The 24,216-nt window shown below is 50.5% G+C and overlaps 1 protein-coding gene across 1 annotated transcript in view; it reads left to right on the top strand.

The window, feature by feature from the left end:
* ADAM12 (ADAM metallopeptidase domain 12) overlaps positions 1-24,216 on the top strand; it is a 302,117-nt gene that overhangs the window by 231,746 nt on the left and 46,155 nt on the right. The window contains exons 12-14 of the mRNA XM_047072487.1: positions 11,439-11,616; positions 16,054-16,143; positions 18,114-18,309. Coding sequence (XP_046928443.1) covers positions 11,439-11,616; positions 16,054-16,143; positions 18,114-18,309 — 464 coding nt within the window. The remainder of the gene's footprint in view (positions 1-11,438; positions 11,617-16,053; positions 16,144-18,113; positions 18,310-24,216) is intronic.

Here is a 24,216-nt window from a genome sequence, read left to right as displayed (position 1 = left end):
TGCCTCCGCCAGAGCCCGGTCCCTGGCGAGCCCCACTCAGAGCCAGAGGCCTTTTTTCGTAAGGAAGCTGAGAAGCTCCGCCAAGACCCGGCCCCTGATGGGCCGGGGCCCCCCGCCCTCGCTCCCCGGGGCCCTCCAGGACTGGGTTCAGGAGGAAACAGCTGCCTGCGCACAGGAGCGAAAGGTCTCGCCTCTGGTAAGGTCCAGAGACCTCCCGCGCACCCCTCAACTGACCAGAGCTCAGCGGGCATCTTTCTTTATTGAGAATTCGGGGAAATTACATTTGGGCTTTAATTGGTTTCCAGGGAGGAGGAGCAGAGGTCAAAGTTCACATGTAACAACATGAATTATAATGGGCGGCAGATGGCGTCCTTCTGAATCCCAGGTGTTTGCTGTTAACGCTGGACCTGCCCTACTAAGGACGGTTTTGATCAAGTTGGGCCTGGCCTGGCTCTTTCCTTTGCCTTCTGGAGCCCATCTGGTGGGCCCGCTGGGTCAGCGCTGGGGCCCAAGGCCGGGTCGCCTTCCGTTCCCGGAGTTGACGGGAGGAACTCCTTTCGGTCGCCCCGGGTCCTGCTCCGCTGCGCGAGCCAGTGCTCCTGGTGTCACGCCCCGTGCACGCGCGGGTGGGCAGAATGCAGACTCAGGCTTCCTTCGGTCCCCCCCACCCCCCGACCGCCCCGAGGAGTCTTCCGCCCTCAGCTTGTTGGGGCCCCAACAGGCTCACAATCTCCCCCAGGTGGGTGCCTTCTGGCCCGTGCTTGACCTCAGGTGCTGGATAAATCCCCAGACCTGGCCTTTGATTCCCGTCTCACCGGAGATGTTCGGGGAGGGGCCGGGAGGGTCTCCTTGGAGTAACGTGCCTGCCGTGTGGCCGGTTTGGCTTCGGCCTCCACCTGACTCCAGCCACCCGTCCTTGACTCGGGTCAAGCCTGAGACTGCCCTGCGGCCCTTCCCCAGGGGGTGCCTCCCGGAAGCCGCTTCTCAAGGCCTCGTGACTGTCGTGGAGGCACCGTGGTTGCACTGAACGTGGGACTTCAGGTCAGAGAGCAGTGTTTCCACACGTGAGACGACTATGACGTGGTACCAAACCTCTCTGAGCCTCAGTTTCCTCATCTGCACAATAGAGATGATGTCTTCTGACCCACGGGGGGGGGGGGGAGGGCTGGGTGAGTGAGAGTGCCCACCAAGCGCCCGGCCCACAGCAGGGACTCACCGACCAGTGGTAACCGCTGTGAATAATTATGCTCATTATCGCCGACATGCAAGGCAAAATGGAGCCCAAGCCCCTGAAATGGGCCTCCTTGAGCTGTTCCTCCGTCCTGCCAGGCTGCTGGGGACCAGGCCGGTCCCAACAGCACCCCCTCCTCCCCACCCCTAAATTCGCGTAGTGATTGAAAGTTTTCATTCCTGGGCATAACTGTGGAAAACCTAAAGGTTTGTTTAAAGATGGCCCTAGGATTTGGGCTTGGAAACTTGACCGAGTAAAGTCCATCCCCAAGGTGACCTCGGGCATCCTCTCTCGCCGTAAATGGGCCTCATGCTCAAGGAGGTAAGAGAAGTGATCGTGTGAGGTTTGTGCTCCTGGAGGGACTAGGAACACAGAACATCGGCTCTGAACTGGGTGAATTTGAGGCGTTGTTGTTGGTTTTTGGGTTTTTTTTTATAATTTTTTTCTTTAACGTTTATTTTTGAGGCAGAGAGAGCCAGAGCATGAATGGGGGAGGGTCAGAGAGAGAGAGAGAGGGAGACACAGAATCTGAAACAGGCTCCAGGCTCTGAGCTGTCAGCACAGAGCCCGACACGGGGCTTGAACTCACGAACCGTGAGATCATGACCTGAGCTGAAGTCGGAGGCCTAACCGACTGAGCCACCCAGGTGCCCCAAGGCGTTGTTTTTGAAAGAAGGTCATCGGGCTTGTTGTGGAATTCATGGGGAGAATGAGCCATTCGATCGCGTTCTCAGAGAACCGAGGCCAGGTCGGCTCTGTTTGGGGTCCTCTTCCACCCCGAGCTCGGGGCCTGGCCTCGGCTGTGGAGTCCAAGGTTAGACAGGTACGTAGGATGTGCTCACGGGATGTGCGCTTTGGGAGAGACTTGGAACAAGCTTCCAGGAACTGATCACAACCATGACCGCGTGGCAGGTAAGAGTCGTCCAGATGCCTTTTTTGTTTGTGTTACTTAGTTGTTTACGCTCCTAAGTTCTGGTTGAGCTACAGGAGCCCCCGCCCTTGCATTCCTGACGTGCATCTTTCTGCTCCTTTCACACCATGCATGTATCAAAACGAGGCCTCGTACTTAACTGCCTGATCCTCCCGGGCCTCCTGAATCGTTTTCCTCTCCAGCTTCCGTGTACTTGTGGTTTTACAGTTTAACGATTGCTACGTTCGGGCCACAATCGATGATGAATTCTGCACCCTGTGGACAATGCTTCTAAGTCCTCGAATGTACGAGGCACTGACAGTCAGTAATTTCAAGGCACTAAGGCACAACTCTTAGAAATACACAGCTTGTTTCTGGGAATACTGGCAACGAGCATCCCACGATGCTTTGATGTTAACTCGCGACTTCCCCATTTTTGTTACAAGCTCACTGATCCTGACCCGTGGAGTGTGAGGCCGTTGTTGTCACCCCGATCTGTAGATGTGACCACTGAGGCTTAGTTTTAAATCTTGGCTTTAGTTTTGATAGACGGAGTGCTCAGATTCCAGCTTCCCTGTTCGATTCTTCTCCACCTGCTCTGTGCAACGCGCCCAGGTAAAGAGCCCACCGCCCCCCCACCCCGCCGGCCTGTGGAATCTGTCACCTGCAAAGAGAAATCGGTGGGAAGCAGAAAGTCGACAGCATATTTTCCAAAACCAGCTATGCCTTAATCATTTATCAGCTGTGGGAGAAGCGAGCCTCCTGTTTGTTGTTCGTTGGGGTTTTTTTCTTTTCCAATCGATTTAAACAGAGAAATCTGGATGGCTTCCCATCCATCCTGGTTTCCTGCGACGTTGGCTGTTTTCTGTCACACCGATGTGTCCGCTCCATGGTGTTCTCAGCGGCTGCCCAGGCCATTTCCCCCTGCTTTTTCCCAGGTCACTTCAGTGTCATTCCTGCAGGCAGCACCACAGACTGATGTCACCCCCAGAGTGCGGAGCTGGGAACCCGGCACACATTTATTAATGAGGCAACAGCGTCTCAGGAAACCCGGTGCGTGGTGACCTGTGGTCCCCGTGAATCCAGCCTGGTTACACCTGCTTTCCCTGGCTGCCTCCTTTCCCACAAGAAAGGCCTTTGTCCCCAGATAATACCCAGAGAGCTTTTGCAAGGCAGATAACTCCCGACTTCTACTGTCAAGGCTGATAAATTGGCTTAGTGTGGTTCACCCCAAGAATATAGCACTGAATCTCACAATAGACTTCTGCAAGCAAAGAATTTTCTGACTACAGATTTGTCAATGTAAAAGTAACCCCTAATAATGTTTTACTTGGCAGCTTTGTGACGGCTAAAATATTAAGCCGTGGCTGCATTTACCGTGAGCAGCGTTCCTCTTTGGAAAAGGGGGTTTTGTGTTTTGGTTTTTTCCAGAATCGCCCAGCTGTCCGTTTCATCCACGTTTTATTTCTGACCTTGCATTCTGCCTGGTAAATTTGTCCCCAAGCATCCTTGGTTGTTAAATATTAGAGGCAAAGGCAGAAATGTAACGGAAGAGGTCACATCTGGGCAGGACCCGTCACCCTGGTGTGGCATCTGCCCGTGAGTGGGAAGCAGCGATTTCTTTTCTGGGTCCTACGTACAATCACTTGGAAGCGTGCTTGTGCGGAGGGGAGGTATCTTGCAGAAGGGCTTCTCGTCTAATTCTCCTGTTTTATTGCTTTGCCCCCGTCTATCATTGCTATATGTCAGTTCAATTAGCTGCTGGCCTGGCATTTTTGGGATAATGTACAAGATGTATTAAAATGCATGTTGTGGTGAGCTTCCTGAAAGCTATGGGAGAAACAGAGGCTTGTCTTTTAAAGCTACCGACCCTGGGCTGCAGAAGATCTTTGATGTCGTGGGCAACTGTATGGCCCAGTTAGTGTTCTTTCCATCAGTCTTCCGGGGAATACAGCCGTAAAATGAGACAGAAACAGCATAGACCAAAGGAAGGCAGAATCCCATACACTGGAGTTTGAAGCAAGAGGAAGGAACCTGCTTCAGGACGGAAACCTCACTTTTCACAACCAGAAACTTCCGTGGCACCTTAATTCGCATATAACGTGACGAGTAGTTGGTCATTCTGGGATAACACTGATAGGTATTTGAAAATTTATTCGTGATTTGAGTTTGGCTCTTAGAGACAGATAGGGCCACCTGGGTGGCTCAGTCGGTTAGGCATCCAACTCTTGATCTCAGCCTGGGTCCTGATCTCCAGGTCATGAGTTCAAGCCCTGCACTGGGCATGAAACCTACTTAAAAAAATAAAGGGGTGCCTGGGTGGCTCAGTCAGTTAAGCTTCCGACTCTCGGTTTCGGCTGACATGGTGATCTCATGGTTTTGTGAGTTCCAGCCCCACGTCGGGCTCTGCACTGGCAGCTCGGAGCCTGCTTGGGATTCTCTCTCTCTCCCTTTCTCTCTCTGTCCCTCCCCCACTTGCACTGGCTGTGTCTCTCTCAAAATAAATAAGTAAACTTAATTTGTTTTTTTAAAGACAGATACTCATGGAATTTTTAGCACATGCCTAACCACGTTTTCAAAATGCTATACGTAGGGCTTTTCTTAGAAAATGGAACCACAGTGTAAAACAGAACCATTTCTCTTTTTTTAATGTCTTTTATTAGAGTACATACAAGAGTGGGGGAGGGGCAGAGGGAGAGAGAATCTCAAGCAGGCTCTGTGCTCAGCATGGAGGCTGACATGGGACCCGATCCCACAACCCTGGGATCATGACCTGAGCCGGAATCAAGAGCTGGATGCTCAACCAACTGAGCCACACGGGTGCCCCAAACAGAACTGTTTCTAATTTAAAACAGTGCATGACAGGTGACCAATGAGGCACCTAGATTGTGTTTCTTATTTTTCAACATGAGTAGGTGTGGGTTTTTCCCTATATTATCTTTACAACATCTGAGTTTTAAATCTAGGTCAGTTGTTCCCAAACCTTAATTTTGGTAGTGTCAGAACACAGATGACCCTTGGAAACATCATGCTAAGTGAAAAAAGCCAGACCTAAGAGGTCACGTAATGTATGACTGCATTTATATGAAATGCCCAGAACAGGCAACTCCAAAGAGACAGAAAGCAGATGAGTGGCTGACAGGTCCTGCAAGGAGGAGGGAACGAGAAGTGACCACTTAATTAATGGGTATGGGGTTCATTTGGGGGGGGGGTAAGGAGAATGTTCTGGAATTCCATTGTGGTGAGGGCTGCACAACATTATGAATGTACTAAAAGCTGCTACACTGTATACTTTTAAATGGAGAATTTTACATGATGTGAGTTTCACCCCAATTTTTTTAATTTTTATTTTTTAATTTTTATCTTTTAATAAAATTTATTGTCATATTGGCTTACATACAACACCCAGCGCTCATCCTCAATGATCACAACATCCACATTCCTCACAACATCCAAGTGCCCTCCTCAATGCCCATCACCCATTTTCCCCTCTCCCCCCCAACCCCCATCCACCCTCAGTTTGTTCTATGTATTTAAGAGTCTCTTGTGGTTTGCCTCCCTCCCTCTCTGTAATGATCCCCCCCCCCACCTTCCTCCATGGTCTTCTGTTAAGTTTCTCAAGATCCACATAGGAGTGAAAACATGATATCTGTCTTTCTCTGCCTGACTTATTTCACTTAGCATAATACCCTCCAGGTCCCTCCACGTTGCTACAAATGGCCAGATTTCCTTCTTTCTCATTGCCAAGTAGTATTCCATTGTATATATAAACCACAGCTTCTTTATCCATTTATCAGTTGATGGACATTTAGGCTCTTTCCATAATTTGGCTATTGTTGAAAGTGCTGCTATAAACGTTGGGGTACCTGTGCCCCTATGCGTCAGCACTCCTGTATCCCTTGGGTAGATTCCTAGCAGTGCTATTGCTGGGTCAGAAGGTAGATCATTTTTAATTTTTTGAGGAACCTCCACACTGTTTTCCAGAGCGGCTGCACCAGTTGGCATTGCCACCAACAGTGCAAGAGGGTTCCCGTTTCTCCACATCCTCTCCAGCATCTATAGTCTCCTGATGTGTTCATTTTAGCCACTCTGACCGGCATGAGGTGGTATCTGAGTGTGGTTTTGATTTGTATTTCCCTGATGAAGAGCGACGTTGAACATCTTTTCATGTGCCTGTTGGCCATCTGGATGTCTTCTTTAGAGAAGCGTCTATTCGTGTTTTCTGCCCATATCTTCCCTGGATCATTTGTTTTTCGGGTGTGGAGTTTGGTGTAAAAAGTCACCTGGAGGGCTTGTGAAAACACAGATTACTGGGCCCTACCCCTGAGGTTTTCTGACTCAGTAGGTCTGGGTGGGGCCTGGGCATTTGCATTTCTGGTAAGTTGCAAAGTGATGCTAATGCAGGGGCCACACTCGGAGGACCACTCATCCAGGCATCTGTTGGGTGGGGGGATTTGTCCTCCGTGTTTACATCCGTGCGTCAAGGGTTTCTTGATCACTGCCCACGTTCTGGCCATTCACTACAGGTAGTGCCGCGCTGAACTGACATCAGTAATGATGAAAATGGGGTTTTTAAATGACTGAACTTGGAATCAAATCTAGCATCTGCCATCCCCTAACTGTACACTCTCAGTCCAATCCTTCGTCTTGTTGCACAATGAGCGTAGCGATACCTGTCTCTCTAGACTGCTTTGAACTTTTTTTTAATTTAAATTCAAGTTAGTTAACATACAGTGTAGTCTTGGCTTCAGGAGTGGAACCCAGGGTGTCATCTCTTGTGTATGAACCAAATGCTCATCCTGAAAAGTGCCCTCCCTCATGCCCATCACCCATTGAACCCATCCCCCTTCACCGCCCCCAGCAGCCTTCAGTTTATTCTCTGTATTTAAGAGTCTCTTATGGTTTGACTCCCTCTATTCCTATCTTCTTTTTCCTTCCCTTCCCCTACGTTCATCTGTTGAGTTTCTCAAATTCCACAAATCGTATGGTATTTATCTTTCTCAGACTGACTTAAATCAACTAGCGTAAGACCCTCTAGTTCCATCCACGTTGTTGCAAATGGCAGGATTTCATTCTTTTTCATCGCCGAGTAATATTCCATTGTATACATTTAAATTTAAAAGCAAAAAAGCATTAAAAAAAATAGTACTGTGAGAAAGCACCCACCATACCACCTAGCTAGTTCTCAATACATAGTTATTTTTTAAATATGTATCTGTATATGTCAACTAAATATATACGTTATAATTAAATATCATTTATATTTTTATATAATTTCTACATTATTTATATGGATGAGTATGCATGGTATATTTTATGCATACGTAAACATGTGTCCGTATTTTATTTCTATGGGTGGAGAGGCAGTGTGGGGCATGGGCGTGTCTGGTAGTTCCTTGGGCAAAGGTCGGATGAGGCAACAGTGGGAAGACATATTTGAATCATCTTGGGATCCTCCTCAGAGCTTCGAATGTAATAGACGCTTGGAAGTTGCTTCTTGCCTAAGTAAGTACATGGGTGACAAGTGAAAGAGTAGTGACCACACTACACAGAAGGTTTAATTCTGTCATCCTAACCTCCTTCAAAGTTAGAAAGGAGGGTGACACTCACTTTCTGGTGACCCTCTTTTACGTGTGACTCCATTGAGAAAACAGCAATCTTAATAATCGCCGTGCTGATCGATCCCGCCCATGGATTCTTGATGCTGTCCTGGGGAGTAGACTCCGTACGTTGTTCATGGTTCACTGGCATATTTTTTATGCCAGTGAGCGAACTGTTCTTTGGCTCTTAAGGCAAGACATCAGTGGTTCGCGAGGCAACCAGTGGTTCTTGGGACGTCAAACGTTTTCAAATATGTATAGATCAGGATTGTATTGTAATTAGGAGAGTCTAATATTTGGTGCCATCAAATTCCCTTTTGAGATTTAAAATCCTTTACCATCACTAAATTCTGTTTATTGGAGGAAGGGCCATTGGGTTAGATATGATTTTTTTTTATATATTTTTTTTTAATTTTTTTTTCAACGTTTATTTTGGGGACAGAGAGAGACGGAGCATGAACGGGGAAGGGGCAGAGAGAGAGGGAGACACAGAATCGGAAACAGGCTCCAGGCTCTGAGCCATCAGCCCAGAGCCTGACGCGGGGCTCGAACTCACGGACCGCGAGATCGTGACCTGGCTGAAGTCCGACGCTTAACCGACTGCGCCACCCAGGCGCCCCTAGATATGATTTTTTAAAAATTTTTCATGTTTATTTATTTTTGAGAGAGACAGAGTACGAGTGGGGGAAGGGCAGAGAGCGAGGGAGACACAATCCGAAGGAGGCTCCAGGCTCTGAGCTGTCAGCACAGAGCCCAACGCGAGGCTTGAACCCACCAACTGGGAGATCGTGACCTGAGCCGAAGCCAGACGCCCAACCTTGGGACTGAGTCACCCAGGCGCCCCTAGATATAATTTTTAAATATTCTCATTCTTACAACTGACAGGACCTCAGCAGAAGGGAGATGATGAGCATACCTTTGCTTGTCATTCAAAAATAGTTTCCTGAAAAGGGGGGAAATAATAAGAGTTTAGAGTTCTTATGAAAAATACCTTCAGCCATTATCAGTCTGGTCCACGCAGAGCAAAGCTCGCCGCCGTTTAATGATACTCCTTGGTAGTCTGCTTAGCATCAGCATGAATTTGGGTGGGCGAGAGGTCTTCTATTTAGCACATTCCTCTAGACCAGTCCTATCTCTCCATCTATCTTTGAAGCAGCTCTTCCCTCTGCCTGGAATGTTCCTCCTCCAGATGCACCCACAGTGTGGTCCCTCACCTCCTTCAGATGAGAGCTTCAAATGCTACCCCCATACATACCCAGTGATGTCTTTCTCTACCACCCTTCCTAAAAGTTCAGTTCTTCCCACACACCTCCTTTCCTCCTTGCCTGTTTAATTTTTCTCTTTAACATCCCTTTCTAGCACACTTCATTGGCCCCCTTACCTTATGCATTACCCACCTGCCCGGCTGGAATGGAAGCTCCATGATAATCAGGATTTTTCAATGCTTTGTTCACTGCCCCCCCCATTTCTAAGAGAAATAGAAACTTACCATCATGCAGGTAACTCTACTTCTGAGAGCATCTAGCAGACACACGAACGCATTTGTGCCAACAAGGATCTGTTCTCCTCTCCCAAACGTTCTGAAGTTTAAGTCCTGGACTTACACTAATCCCATCCATCTTCTTACTGTCCATCCCTCTTCTTTAGTCTCATCTCTCCAAAGCCCAATATGCATTTGACATTTTGCAAGACAGTGAGACGGGAGGGTCTGGGGTTGGCCTCGGCCCCTAAGCCTTTAGCCTCCGAACACTGGTGGACGTTCTCCGCCCATTTGCGAAACAGGATGGTTCGTTGATCTTCTCTCAACTAGTGTTGTTCTTGCTCTCAACCCTTCCTGAGCTTCACCGGTGACCCTACTGTCTTTTCTAGTTAACTGTGAAAATATTCTAGAAATCCGTTCCTTTCCAGAATGCATTGATAAGAGTTCATCACAACACCTGGCTGCATAGCACATGAGAACAAGGTTTAGTGTCTGGATCAGGCCCTGAGCTACATAAGTGTCCTAGGACTGTCAACACAGAAGGAGGTCTGATCCTTTGCCTTGATGAAACGTATTCCGTTGCAAAGAGAACAGCTCTCGATTCCCTGCACAACATACCGTTGTCTTGTCAACACAAAGCACTTCTAAATGGATAAAATTAGAATTTTCAGGTGATCGTCACTTGAAGCTATTCGGCATCATTTTGATATCAAGAGTAATCTGTCTGCCAAGGGAGGTTCTAAAGATTTCGAAAGGAACTTTGTGACAGCACTAGAAGTAAGCCTTGCTTTATTATTATTACCTCTCCATCCAATGCAAGACCTGCGCTTATTCATTTATTTGTAGATTCGAATTCTACTCCAGAGTTAATCACCCGAGATGGATAAAACACATTGGGGGGGATAAGACAGTGTTAACCAGTTTATTAGCAGGAAATGATCCTGGTCTCAAAATTTGCCAAATTATATTGAATGGTGGCTGGTCTGACATCTTTAAGAATACATCCAGCTTGCATTGGCTTGGCCAGTTGATTAGAATCCGGTCATAATGTCACCCCATAAACGTCCACATGGAAAGAGGGTGTTCAGGCTTGCCGGTCAACAGGCCCTACTTCCTCACTAAATAGCCGAACCTTCTGAGTTTCTGGCGTCCTTGCCCCTCATAACCATCGCTGCCTCAAGATATGAGAAAATGCATCTGAATAAAGAGTGAGCTACTCTATGTGTGTTGGGCAACACTAACTGCTGTAGGAAACAAGCCCCTAATTTTCAGTGGCTTACCATAATAGAGGTGGGTTTCCCACCCAGATGACACTCCAAGGCTCTAAGCTGCCGGTGGCTTCCCTCCCAGCAGGGAGTCAGGACCAGATGCCCCCTCCTAGGACATTGCAGTACCCTGAGCTCAGCTGACCGAGGGGAACGAAAGGACCTGAAGAGCCACAGTCCCCTTACCTTCAACTGGAAGCATTCCGCATCACTTCACCTCTGTTCACGTTCCATTGCCGAGAATTAGTCCTCTAGCCCATCCTGGAGCCAGGGGGTGGGGCAGCCCCTCTGGACCATGGAAGGCGGAACATGAACTATGCCGGGAAGGTTGGCCAACTTTGCCACGTCCACTGTAGCCCTGGTGTTTTGAGGCAAGAGCAGGGCCCACGCTTTCAGTCCCCTGCGTTTTCTTACAGCTCTGCTTTCAGAGGCAGTGATCTGCCCTTCGTAGACCCGAATGCCAGCCTCAGCCGGCCCTCACCTACGGTGGGGTTGTGTCCATGGAACCGAGGAAGAGATACGCACGGTCATTTATACCTGTCTCTTCCTTGTGCTTTCCAATGAGGACACCGGTGTGCGTTCGTATTACAAGCTGCAGGTCCCAAGGACTCGTTTTGTTTTTTTGTTTGTCGTACCGTTTCGTGCGGAACTGTTCACGATTGTCCATCATGAGATGCTGTACAAATTTGTCGATTTGAAAACGGTCAGAAGAGGATTTGGTTTTTGGTAGAGCACTTCTTCCTTGGTAGCGTGGGCGCTGTATGGGGATAGATCTCAGGATGTAGCCGAGTGCGCCTCGTTTTATGCCGGGCAACTAAGCCTCGGTTCACTGGGACTAAGGGTGGACATGTGGGCAGTGCTCGTCAGCGAGCCCCGTGAATCTCTGTACGAGAAAAGGCTCGAGAAGCCACTCTGTGCCTCGACGGCTGACCGTTTCGGCTCTTCTCCGCAGGTTCCCGTTCCCCATGGTGTTCAGCAGCTGCAGCAAGGAGGACCTAGAGGCCAGCCTGGAGAAAGGCATGGGAATGTGCCTCTTCAACCTGCCAGAAGTAAAGCCGTCTTTCGGGGGCCAGAAGTGCGGGAACGGATATGTGGAGCAAGGAGAGGAGTGTGACTGTGGAGGGCCGGAGGTAAGAGACACCCCCTGGGACCGCCGCCTTGCGTCTGGGGCGGCCAAGGAGTAGGGACTGGGAAGAATTATGCGGCAGGACGAAAGTGCTAGAAACTCACGACGGAAAGTCCCAAACAGGGCCCCCCCTTGGAAAGTCCTAAAGAGCCCCCACCCCACGCCGCCTTGAACAGCTGTCCAGGCCAGGGTGGCCTTCTCTTGAATCTCAGAATAAGTTGTATCACTGGTTTTAAAAAGAAAGAATCTTCTCTATTGAAGGACACGGTCTAGGTGAGGCCAGCTGAGGACAAGAACAATAAATAAAGCATTTAGCTTTGAGTTTAACAGAGAAGAAAGCTTGGGGAATGCTAGCTTCAAATGGCTAATAAGCATCCTTTCTTTCTCTTTGCAAAGCGTGCAACCAGAGGGGAATTTGAATAAGCAACATTCATTTTTAACCAAGAGCTCCCACCCAAGTAGAAAAACTGCCTGATGCCGCAGCCTTCTCTGTATGCACAACCCGAGGCTCCGGGCTCCTGCCTCTTTCTCGTTAGCTTTCAGAAGCAGTAAGCGGAAGCAGGGAACATTTGTATCCAGCAAAGGGCTTATTTAACCCTGTTTTCCAGCCAGTGTCAGGCAAATGTCTTGTTTCCGTAGGGCCCAAGATAAACTTCAGCAACATAAAAAATTATTTAACAGCCACTTTTTAATCTCCGAATGATCTTGAGAAGGAAGGAGAAAGAGAGCACACAGTGAGATCTCTTGGTAAAACAGGTGTCTCCCGGAAGCTTGGAGGAGGCAGTGTTTAGAATAAATCAAAGCAAGGAGTTTGTATAGCAAGCAGTCTGCATGTGGGATTCCCTCCCCGAGAGCTTATGCAAGCGGAAATGGTAGACGGGTTCAAGGCGGGCTTGGCTAGATTCACAGACAGGCTTGGTGAGGGCTTAGGAAGAGCGTGTTTTGGAGGGCTGCTCCGAAAAGGGGATTCTAGGGTGGAAGGAAATGTGCAGAGATCCTGGGATATCCGTCAGATTCCTGTGCTCGTCAGACAGGCAACCGGTTGTAGAACCTTCTTCATATTTGTAATTCCCAAGGCTCTGCGTTTTCCCATGCCAGCAGGAACGATCTTGGTCTCAGTCTGGCCAGCTCTGCAAGAACTTCAGGAGTGAATAAGTACTGGGGGATGGGGCTAGTAGAGGTGGTCCCATCAAATGCTTGTGCGTCCTTTCCAAACCCGGGATTCGACAGCGATACCAGCACCGTCCACGGCAGCGATAATTTTGCTCACGGTGTGTTGGGGGCGATTGCTGTACGGGAGCCAGTCCTCATGCACGGGGTTATAGAAACTCTTCTGAAGATTAGTGGAGGAAAACTTGAAACTGTCATGGGATGGGGGATACAACGGGGAGAGTCCTTGGGGACTTTGTTAATTACCTGCAGAAGAAAAACAAAATTAGGATAAATTGCCCGTATTTCTCAGGAGAGGCCATGTGGACTTAAAATGGTTTTTCTCTTTGATTGGAACTCCTTGTAATTGTTTATTTACTCTGAATAAGTTTGACAGCTCTTCCTAGAGTCATGAACTCTCAGGTGTAGAATGATCATCCGCAGTCATTGGCTCCATGTTCCAACACCACCTCCATCCCCGCCACGATCACTACCATTATCACCGTCCCCACCTCCGTCCCCATCACCACCGCCATCCTGTCAACGAATGTTTGAGGACCTGAAATTTGCCAGCCGCTGATGTTATGGTCCTCAACTTCGCCTCCATCGAGGAGTCATTCAGCTTTGACGGGGTGCTTCTGATCTCTCCAGGCAGGACGTCATGGCAGGGCAGCACCGATTCAGTCAAACTCCTTCCTTAGGTAGAGCCATGTTCTGCTTGCATATAGTTCCCGACTGTATGTTTCTGTGGTTGGGTCCTTGTTTCACAGGATAAGTTCTTGATATCCGAAGAGACGACTCTCATTCTTTCCATCGACATTTCTTTCAAAGTCTGAGCAATCTTTCAAAGTTCTAGGCAAGCCTCTTACCTCAATTTGTAGTTTTTTAGTTTTTGCTTTTCAAATTGTGTCCAAGAGTATAACAACCCATATCCAGTTTCCAAAGTGCTTTGACCAAAACTTTTAGTCAGCCCCGGGCTTAATTCACCTGCGCTCTTTAGGCCCCTGCCCAGCGCTCAGGCCCTGGAAATAGTCCTCACGCCTTTGCTTCGTGTTAGCCCGTACGTTCCCTGGCCCCCAGAGGGACTCAGTGTGTCACCACATCGGTGAGCGAATGGGACCAGAACTTCCCCAGCTCATAACTGGATTCCTCTTCTGCCCCCTTGCTCTCAGAAATAATCACTGTTTTCAGGAGGATGCATTGTAGACTTAATCTCAGTGCACTGTGATTAAGAATTTGTATCTACCGCCCACAACCCGAGAATGACATGGCCTTTGCAGAGAGTTCACTAACGGCTTCATTATTCTTTTTTCTTTGGAGAACTACTGTTCATTGGCTCTGTTGAACTTTCCTATTGAGTACTAACATGATATATGTATCAACAGATGAAGAATTTGTCTCTTCTGATACATATAGTCCTGCAGAAGGAATAGATTCTGGGTAGTTAAAAAGGCAAGTGATTTCTGGAGCCTTCCGTACAGGGCATTGGATTTACATCAACCATAAGGATATCCTGACAACTCACTCATTCATCCAGCTAACGGGGTTGGGAAAGCAGCCTTATCTCCTTGTTTAAAGTCAATAGAATGACAGTAGCCTGCAAATATCTTTTAAACGTAGTTATCTTTCTCACATTATCAAGCCCCTTTGAAGTCAAAGCCATTCTACTTGGCTGCATTTCCATTTGAACTGCTGCTTATATTTTTTAGTGATTTGGTCGGGGATGAAGAGGTAGTTCTTAAAGAATCTTAGGACCTAGTTTTCAGATGGCTGATTTAACGGAGACGCTCAAGGAAACGTGTAATTTGGTTAGTATGTCGTTAGTAGAGCCATTTAGACCACAGTGAACAGGACAACACTGCTGTGTATTTGACGGCACTGATCAGGAATGCAATCAATCAGTGGACTCCTTCTAAAAACAAAGCAAGTTCCTAAACTTATATAAGTCCATGAGTTAGAAACCCTTCCTGTCATCAAAGTTACAGCTATGACTTCTGGTTGGCACTTCCGTCTTACTGTATATGTTATACGCTCCGGATGTTTATAAGGTCCTTGAGCAAATTTAAAATTTCATAACTTTGGATGGATGTATAATGGGAGCAAATCGTAAACACCAAATGAGCGCATGATTCATAGAGTCTCACACAGGACACAGTTCAGAGATCCAGGATCGTCCTAAATCTTCTTGATTATCCACAAAATTTTATTCATTGCGTTTGTAATACTGATGATAACTTCGTTAACAGAACATGGTTTTCAGGAGTAAAATATTATACTATTAAAATACTACATGATTGGTTTCACTCTAATGGTATATATCTTCTTCTGCTCATGTCACATCCTAAATAAAAGGGCATTAGTTAATACTAAAAGGACATTAATTAATTAATTGACACGAGTTAACACTAATGACCCCATGAACTCTTCTTTCGGATAATTCATTTTCTTCTAACATGTGTAAACTCTAGGTTATTGGGATGTTCTAAAGTACAAGGACTTCATAAATGCGGTAGGTAATATGTATGGACCTTTCGGGGAGAGCCGAGCAAAGGTGCCAATCCCTTGTAGGGCTTTTGTTAGAAGAACGTGGGCACTTGTGAAGAACAACTTAACAGAGGAGGTCATTTTCCGTCCTTTCAGAGAGAGCAGTCCATCTAATATGTGATCTCTCTGTTGAAATCCCTTGCAAATCCACGGGCACATCCCACAGACCTCCTTTCCGGCCTCTTGGTCATTCTGCTGTGCGTTTCGGACCTGAGAGGTGCCTTGTCCGGGTGAGGCGGCCACCTGTGCTGAGCAAGAGTCTTGGCTACCGCACTGGGCTGGAGGGCGGGGAACTGTGGTTCCACGATGGATTGGACCCCATTCCCTGCCGGCATGCTCCAGATTAAAAGGGTCAGTATTTGAAGAGTTGAGTTTGTACACGCCTGTGTATATTTTTAAAGTGAGTTCAGAGTGTTCTGGCGATCCCGAGACCGTTCGCTACAATAAGACCTGCGTGAATCATGAATCAGAGGCCTCCCCGCAGACCCCCAGCCACAGCCCACTTGACTGGATCGGGCAGCCCGCCTTCCTATGCACGCTCCCCCTACCCTCTGTGAAAGGCACGGAATGAGTGCTGTTGATTCTTCCCAGGGATTCACAGACCTTGGCAAGCTTCACAGAAGCTTGGCTTTGCTAGATGTGAGAATAAGCTCAGGCTGGTTTTCAGCTCCTTCCCTTTATGGCCCGGGCCTTCCATGAGTAGTTGCCCCACGAGACCCTGTCAAACGAGTCCCACTCTCCTCCCCAGGAATGTACGAACGTCTGCTGCAATGCCACCACCTGTACCCTGAAGCCGGACGCTGTGTGCGCACACGGGCTGTGCTGTGAAGACTGTCGGGTGAGCTCTCTCGGCCCCGAGGCCACCCCCAGGTTCAGGTGCTTCCACAATGACACAGGACGAGCGAGGCAACAGGATGGCTTCCCGGCCCCTCTACTGTGAAAACCGTAACTCCTCACCGTGCAAGCCGGTGTCCCCCACTGTTGTCCAGTCTTCGTGTGAAATGCACACTTTATTTATGTATCTATTTTTTTTTTGAGAGAGAGAGAGAGAGAGAGAGAGGCAGAGAGAAAGCATGAGCAGGGGAGGGGCACAGAGAGAGGGAGACAGAATCCCAAGCAGGTTCTGCAGTGTCAGCGCAGAGCCCGACGCGGGGCTCGAACTCACGAACTGTGCCATCAGGACCTGAGCCGGAACCAAGAGTCAGATGCTTAGCCCCCTGAGCCCCCCAGGCGCCCCCTCCAATCTTCGTGTGAAATGCACACTTGAATGCTAAGTCATCGGTGATCAGTCCTTTATTTACGGGTTGGAAAGGAATTGTTCCCCAAAACTCTGGCTCACTGTGACACACTCCAGTTGTGCTGCTGGACGCTGGTAAGATGTGTGGTCCTATTACCGTGATGGGAGCAGCTAGAGAGAGAGCCTCCACCCCGGTCACTCAGCCTCCGCTCTATCCCAAGAACATCTACCTGCCGGGCTGAGAAGCCACGCGGTCGTTCCAGGGAATATATGTAACCACCTTGATCTCGATGTCCTCCCAACACAAGGATTGGCCCACCCGGCCCAAACAATGGCGGCCCTTTGATACTTTGGTCATTGCTGCTGCCATGACAGATTGCCATTTGTTTGGGCAATTCCATTGTTTGTCTCGTCATTCAGAGCTGAGATCTGACTGGGGAGAAGCCTGAGCTTTTGATTCAAAGGTTCCAAGGGTAGACTTTCTTTCTTTTTCAATTAAGCGATTGATCTTGGCATTCTGCTCGCAGGAAACTCCCTCTCAGCTCCCCACCCAGCCCCGTGATTCAGAAGTGCATTACAGCATCTTACGTTCAGCCTAAAATATCCATCCTGCCCTTTCTCTCCGTGATTAACTTCTGGGGGACATTCAAGGAAGCTGACACCACCACCACCCCCACCCCGGGCACACAGCTGCTGGCCATGGAAGGGGGCGGGCGGGGTGGGGCAGGTCACTGGCCGTGTAGCCTCTGACAAGCCACTCTGAGCCTCGGTTTCTTCAACCACAGAAAGGTGAGGCATTGGCCGATGGTTCCTAACATCTTTTACGGCTCCCTTGCTTCACTTCTGCCCCGTGAAGTCCTACAGACAGGTTTCCAAGTCCGTGATTTGATGGCAAAGCGAAATATAATTGTCACCGAGCCCTTGGAATGATTTTTGTCCTCTTGGCCACAAGCGCTAACACCGTAAGAGCAAACCTCATCTTAAAACACGTGGCGACTAGAAATCTTCAGAATTAAGGAGCCCGTCGGCTGGTACTCCCTTCCCATGCCTCCTTTGAGATGACAGGTACCACCAACCAGCCTGTCTCCTCATCAGAAGACCCTAATGTCGCATGAAATTAAAAACAGGCAGCTCTTGGGGCTCCTGGGCGGCTCAGTTGGTTAAGCGTCCAACTTCAGCACAGGTCACCATCTCATGGCTCATGAGTTCGAGCCCCGCATTGGGCTCTGTGTTGACAGCTCAGAGCCTGGAGCCTCCTTCAGATTCTGTGTCTTCCTCTCTGCCCCACCCTTGCTCACGCTCTCTCAAAAATACATAAACATTAAAAAATGAAAAAAAAAAGAGGCAACTCTTGATTGCCCCCCTCCCTAGCGGAAAGGTAAACCCCAGAGCCCAGAGCAAGATTCTGTGTATTTAACGACTTTCCGTGTCTCTCTCTTCCCTTGGGATCCTTGCCCCTTGATGTGAGGCTTCGGGAGGATGGCCCGGCCCCGGCTCCGGCCCAGGAGCGCTGCCGGGAAGCCGCTTCCCTTTCCTGCAGTGCACGGGCCATAAACAGCCTCTCCTTCCAGCTAAAGCCTGCGGGAACGGCATGCAGGGACTCCAGCAATTCCTGTGACCTCCCCGAGTTCTGCACGGGGGCCAGCCCCCAGTGCCCGGCCAACGTGTACCTGCACGACGGGCACCCGTGTCAGGGAGTCGACGGCTACTGCTACAACGGCATCTGTCAGACCCACGAGCAGCAGTGCGTCACGCTCTGGGGACCAGGTATGTGGCCGCCCCCGGTGGGCGCGGAGCCGTGGGGCTTGGGGAGCTTGCTCGGTTCCCGTAGGCGTCGCTCCCGCCGCGCCGTCTGCAAAGCTTCCCTCCCTTCAGCTGGAGCGATTGGCTCCCTGGAAGACCTGGGGCCGTGCCGGGTGCTGGGCGTGCAGAAAGGGGCGCTGCCCGGAGCGCGGCCCACTGAGAGATGTGTGAACACCTGCTGTGCGCCCTGTGGAGCGATGGGGAGGACCAGCCATGACCCCTGCCCTCAGATGGCTTAACGGTCGTTGGGCAGACAGATAGAACTTCCTACCCACTCTGATCACGTAAGTGCTTCTTGGTGCTCGGGCAAGAGAAAGTCCCGGCAGACTTGCCGCGTGAGGAGCCTGTGACCAGGAAGGACAAGGAGGGGTCACTCCTGACGCCGGGAGCAGTGAGCTGGCACGTGGAAAGGGCTGCCGGGGCGGGAGGCCGGGACCCCAGGGCGCAGAGGAAGAACATGCAGACAGGTGTTGGAGGGCCTCGCGAGGCATCCGGGTTCTAAAAGCAGAGTGGTGGACGTGTGCATTCCCGAAAAAGGCACCCCGACGGGCAGGTGGCCAGGAAGCAGCTGCTGGGGCCGTTAGGGGCTGTCCACTCCGTGCTTCCTGTGTGCAAGATGCTGGGCCAGATGCTCCGTATGACTCATCCCTTCCAGCCCTCCAACAGGAGAGAGGTAGGGGAAATGACTACGGTTCAGAGAAGGTGCAGCTCAAATTCAGAGACCGGAAGTCAGCTTCCTGGTGGTGTAAGGCTGGGATTGGCGCCCAGGCCCACGGACCCAAGAGCCATACGTAATGCACGCTGTGCGGCTGTGCCCAAGAGCCAGGCCTAGAACAAAACTTCCACGGAAGCTCCGCAGTGGAGCGGATGCTGGGACGCCACAGGAGGAAGAATCGGGCCCCCGGACGTGGCTCTCTCTGTTGCCCATCTTCTGGGGCCGGGAGTCCAGGGCCCCCGTGGGGCAGCCGGGACCCTGAGGACTCCTCACCCCAGCGTTTGCTGCCTCTGCCCCCCCTCTCCGGGATTCCAGCAGCGAATCCAGTCCCCCAGAGAGCCTTTCCAAGAGTGCGGCCCCCGCCCCGTCTTGTCCTTCTCCCTCCTCCCCGCCGCCTGCGGAGGTGACCTCAGTGCTGGCCGGGGACACCAGCTGTGGCACGGCCACCGTGGTCAGCCAGGCAGAGAGCCAGGCAAGCTCTAGAGGAAGGGAAATCCGATATTGGGTCTTCGTCAGACTTTCAAGTGTGAGGTTTCGGTTTCAGGGGTGATGAGGGCAGTAAACGAGGGCAGAAAATGGTGACCGGTCATCAAAGCTCGGGTGTTCAGCGGGGTGTGAAAGCAGTGGCCAAGCAGGGAGAGCAAGGACGAGTGTTTCTGAGGGTTGGGTCCCGTCGTTGAGCCCGCGGCCCCACCAGCCGAAGATGGCCCTCTGTACTTGGACGGCCCTGAGGGGCAAGAAGGAGCGGCGTGGTGCAGCCGGAGGCTGGTGCAGCCCGTTCGCCACGTCTGGGAGGAGCTCTCCCGGGGCTCCTCAGGCTCTGCGGGTCCACTCGGGCACAAAGGGGGAGGCCCTCAAAATACACGCGTCAGGGGCGCCCGGGTGGCTCAGTCGGTTAAGCGGCCGACTTCGGCTCACGTCACGATCTTGCGGTCCGTGAGTTCGAGCCCCGCGTCGGGCTCTGTGCCGACAGCTCAGAGCCGGAGCCTGTTTCGGATTCTGTGTCTCCCTCTCTCTCTCTGACCCTCCCCCGTTCATGCTCTGTCTCTCTCTGTCTCAAAAATAAATAAACGTTTAAAAACAAATTAAAAAAAAACAATACACGTGTCAGATGCCCGGCTGGGCTCTGAGCGGGTCAGTGACTTCAGACACCTTTCAGTCAAGCGAGGTCACTTTGGGACAGCGGCTACCACTGCAGGCCACATCCTCGTGGCCTGAAGCATCCCTGGTGGCCGCTCCTCCCCAGCCTTTCTCCGGACTCAGCAGTCTCCCCGCTTCTCGAGTTACAGGGGGAGTCATGACGCTCCCTTCCAAAACGGCCTTCTGTGGCCAGAGCACACACAGCACTTGGAGCCTTCAGAGGCCAACGTGCTCTCCGATGTCCCGCTGTATTGCAGCGTCTGGCCCCGTTTCCAGAGTGAGGTCAGCTTGAACTCCGCGGCTCTCTCTGAGCCATCGCCACCGTGTGACTCAGCTGGCCGCGCGCCTTAGATTCCTGGTGACCGAGGCGGGTATTTATCTCATCGGATCAGGCCTTCTCAAGCTGCCTGACCAGAGAGAGAGAGAGACAGAGAGAGAGACGGAGAGAGCCAGACAGGCAGGCAAAGTGACAGCCCGACTCACGGACTGAGCTTTTCAAAAGCGAGAGCAGTAGGAAGTTCCCTCCTGTGGATTCTCAGCGTCCCCGTGGCTGACGGTGAGGCTGGCAGCCTGGCGGCCCCGGGGACCCGCACCAGCTCCTGAGGAGGGCCGCTCCCCCGGAGCTCCTCGCTCGCCTCCCCTCTCCCCTGCCGCCCCCTGAGGGCTGAGGAGGCCTGTGCCGGGGGGGGTGGCGCGGTCGCCGTGAGAGGGTCAGTGCACGTGGACCGAGACTTCCTGGCATCAGGGAGGCTCCGCGTTCCTGGAAGTGACAAGCTTGGGGACCCGCCTCAGGCTCGGGGCTTCGGGGGTTCAGTGCACTCCAGCCAACTCCTTCTCAGGACTTCAGGTCGATGCACCAACTTCCTCAGGAGGGCGGAGGACATGCGCGCCAGAACCAGCGGGGGCCCTCCACACCGGGGACCTTCTCAGAAGGGCCTCTGACCGCCTCCTGGGTAAACGCAGCGGGTTCCTTCCCTTCCCTGGCAGTGCAGCTGTCTTGTGGTCTAGTTCAAGGGCGCTGTATGAGTTTCCTGCGGCTGCTGTAACAAATGACCACAAATTTAGCGGCTTACGACAACACAGATTTGTCGTCTTCTGGCCCTGCGAGTTGGAAACCCTAAAACCGAGATGTTGGCAGGGGGACGTTACTTTTGCAGGCCGTAGGGGAGAGCGTATCCCTGCGCCTCCGCCAGCTTCCTGAGGCCCCCGCGTTCCTTGGCCCGTGGCCCCTCCTTCATCTTCGAGGGCGGCAGCACGTATCTTCCAGGCTCTGTCTCTCTCTGGCTTCTCCTTCCTCGCTCACATCTTCTCCGAGTCTGACCCTCCTGCCTCCCTCTTTTAAGGGCCCCATGATTACGTTGCACCTATTCAGACCATTCAGGAGACTCCCCACCCCCCCAAATCCTTAATCACATCTTCAAAGTCCCTTTGCCACGTAAGGTCACATATTCACGGGTTCTGAGGATTAGCCCTTTTTCTGCCCGCCACAGGTGCTAAACAGACCCCTTACTAGCCAGGTGACCTTCGACAGGTCTACTCAACCTTTGTGCCTCATCCGTAACATGTGGCTTGTCAGATGCCTACCCTGTGGGTATGTCGTCGTCCTCTAACCCAGCCTGTTACCCATCGTATGTAAGGTGTCCCATGCAGTAGCATGCTAGATGCGTGGCTCCTAGTAAGTCCGAACTCTGCAAATGAGATGGGATTGAGCTCACAGGACGCTCACGGACTAGTGAGCAAGATTCTCTGAGTGCTGTGATGTGGTGAGGCATGGTCAAGAGAGGGCTCAACCCGGAGTGTGGTATGGAGCCAGCCAGGAAGGCATCCTAGATGAGGTTGCCTTGGAGAAGTCGTTTGGCAGGGGTGGGAGGGGAAGGGTATTTCCTGCATACGAAATAGCAGCGGTCAAGGTGCAAAGGGGCCATCCCAGGGAACTTCAGGCAGTCCTGCTTGTCCAGAGCTTGGTCTGTGACCTGGAGAGCAGAGATCCTCATTTCTCACCCCGTTCTCTCATTTATTAAATATTCATCAACGGCCTGCTAGTCTAAGATGCTGACTCAAGAGCCCGAGTCTGCCAGAGTGATGTACTTCCCACAGTCCCTCTGCGCTATCTCCTGGACCCGGAGTGGAGTCAGGATGTGACCGTCACAATCCCGGGGCGGGGGTGACTTCCTCAGCCAGGCCCCTGGCCAACTAGAGGGACCAGGCTGGGAACATTCTAATGCCGTGTTACAGTGGTTGGTTTGAATCAGCTTTTCACCATTCAGAAAAGTAAAACTTACTGTCAAGGACACGTTTGCCGTAGTTCGTTTCACCATGATTAGCAAATGCTTGGGGAGCTGAAGCATATTTGCATTAGGGTCATTTTAGGCTCCCCACGAGCCCCAGTAGCCTAGAGCTCCAGGATTCATTGAGCGTCTACTCCTGGCCTGTCCACGCGTACCCCAGTGACCCAACTGAACTGTGGAGCCATCCGGAAGTGTCCATTTACGCTCAGGAAGTCCATTACTCTCCAGACCTGGCTACCCAAACGCTGACCGGAGAAAGCCCTTCCTTCCAGCTAACTATTCCCTTTTGAAATGGACATTTCTTAAAGCAGCATCATATTTCAATAAATTCATCCTGCTTCCAAATCTTTCTACAAATAGAATGATAGAAAATTCAAAACATATGCCTCCAAACCCCAACTAGCAAAGTAAGATACTTTTCTTCTTTTTTTTTTTTTTAGGTTTATTTATTTATTTTGAGAGAGACAGAGTGCAAGATGGGGGAGGGGCAGAGAGAGAGAGAGAGAGAGAGAGAGAGAGAACCCCAGGCAGCACCCGAACAGTCATGGCAGAGCCCGACGTGGGCCTCAATGGGGGGCTCGAACTCCCCCACCGTGAGGTCATGACCTGAGCCAAGGTCAGATGCTTAACGGACTGAGCCACCCAGGTGCCCCCAATGTAAGATACTTCTAGAATACCTTTTGGGGTCTTTGTTCATTTGTCTCCTTTCCTAATTAATGTCGGTAATGTTCTCGTTGGCGAGGAGCTTAAATTCTTCCCTGTCCCCAATTTTTCTTCCACAAATGTTACATCTCAAGACTTTATATGTTGGTGTCAAACACAGAAATGTTATCTGCAGTTCAAACTGTAACTTGTATTTAGCTCACTTAGTCCAGTTTGGTCTTAATAGCCACAAAGATTTTCTGTCAATGTGAGATGACCTTTATTCCTTCTGAAATAAGCCGGATATTTTTCTTCGGGCAGAAAATTCACTTTTGCCAGTGTTGTTTATCTGAACCATGGTGACTGAAAGCGTGACTTGGAAATTAATCTTACAGATAACTGCACGTCGAGAGCCACAAACAATTTGCATCAGGGGAGTCCTGAAATACGTTAGTTTTATCTATTTTATCACTCACCAGAAAATAGCGTCGCTTGATTTATGCAGTGTGAGCTGGCCAGACAATTTTTATGGGCTGGTAAATATTCAGTGTTTATCTGCAAGGCTGGTTTAAATGAGTTTGCATTATGATGATACACCTGGAGCGGAACATTTGCTAATCGTCTACCACTCTGGTGACGAGCAACGGGAAGCGAGAGACGCTCTTGCCAAGAGTCCTATCGTCCGAGAGTCGGGAAGGCCTCCCTTCTGTCCCGCTGCGTGAGAAAGCAATGATAAGATTTGTTCGTTCGGGCTCCATTTTCCGTTGAACGCAAAGGTCAATTTGGAGAAGAGAGAGGGAGAAATACGAGGAGACCAACAGGACCTTCAGTAGCTCATAAGAGTGCCTTTGTGGGTGGAGCAGCGAGCAGCAGGGGGCTGGGACAGTTAGTGACAGGGAGGGAGGAGCCCATCCGCCCAAATGGCAGAAGATCATTTGCATAATAAAGTCATTTTAAGGAAGAGATTAGATCAAGTAAATTGTGGGCTTAATGCGAGATGTCATCATCTCCCTTTCAACAGGCATAATGACATTCAAACTTCCAAACTACAATCACGAATATAAGTTTTATCACTCTGAAGATAAG

This window comes from Lynx rufus, unplaced genomic scaffold (assembly GCF_022079265.1).
Source record: "Lynx rufus isolate CCGP_SWC_20201006 ecotype Redwood Valley unplaced genomic scaffold, mLynRuf1.p SCAF_11, whole genome shotgun sequence".
In the NCBI taxonomy this organism is placed as follows: Eukaryota; Metazoa; Chordata; class Mammalia; order Carnivora; family Felidae; genus Lynx; species Lynx rufus.
This window is presented reverse-complemented; position numbering and strand designations above follow the sequence as displayed.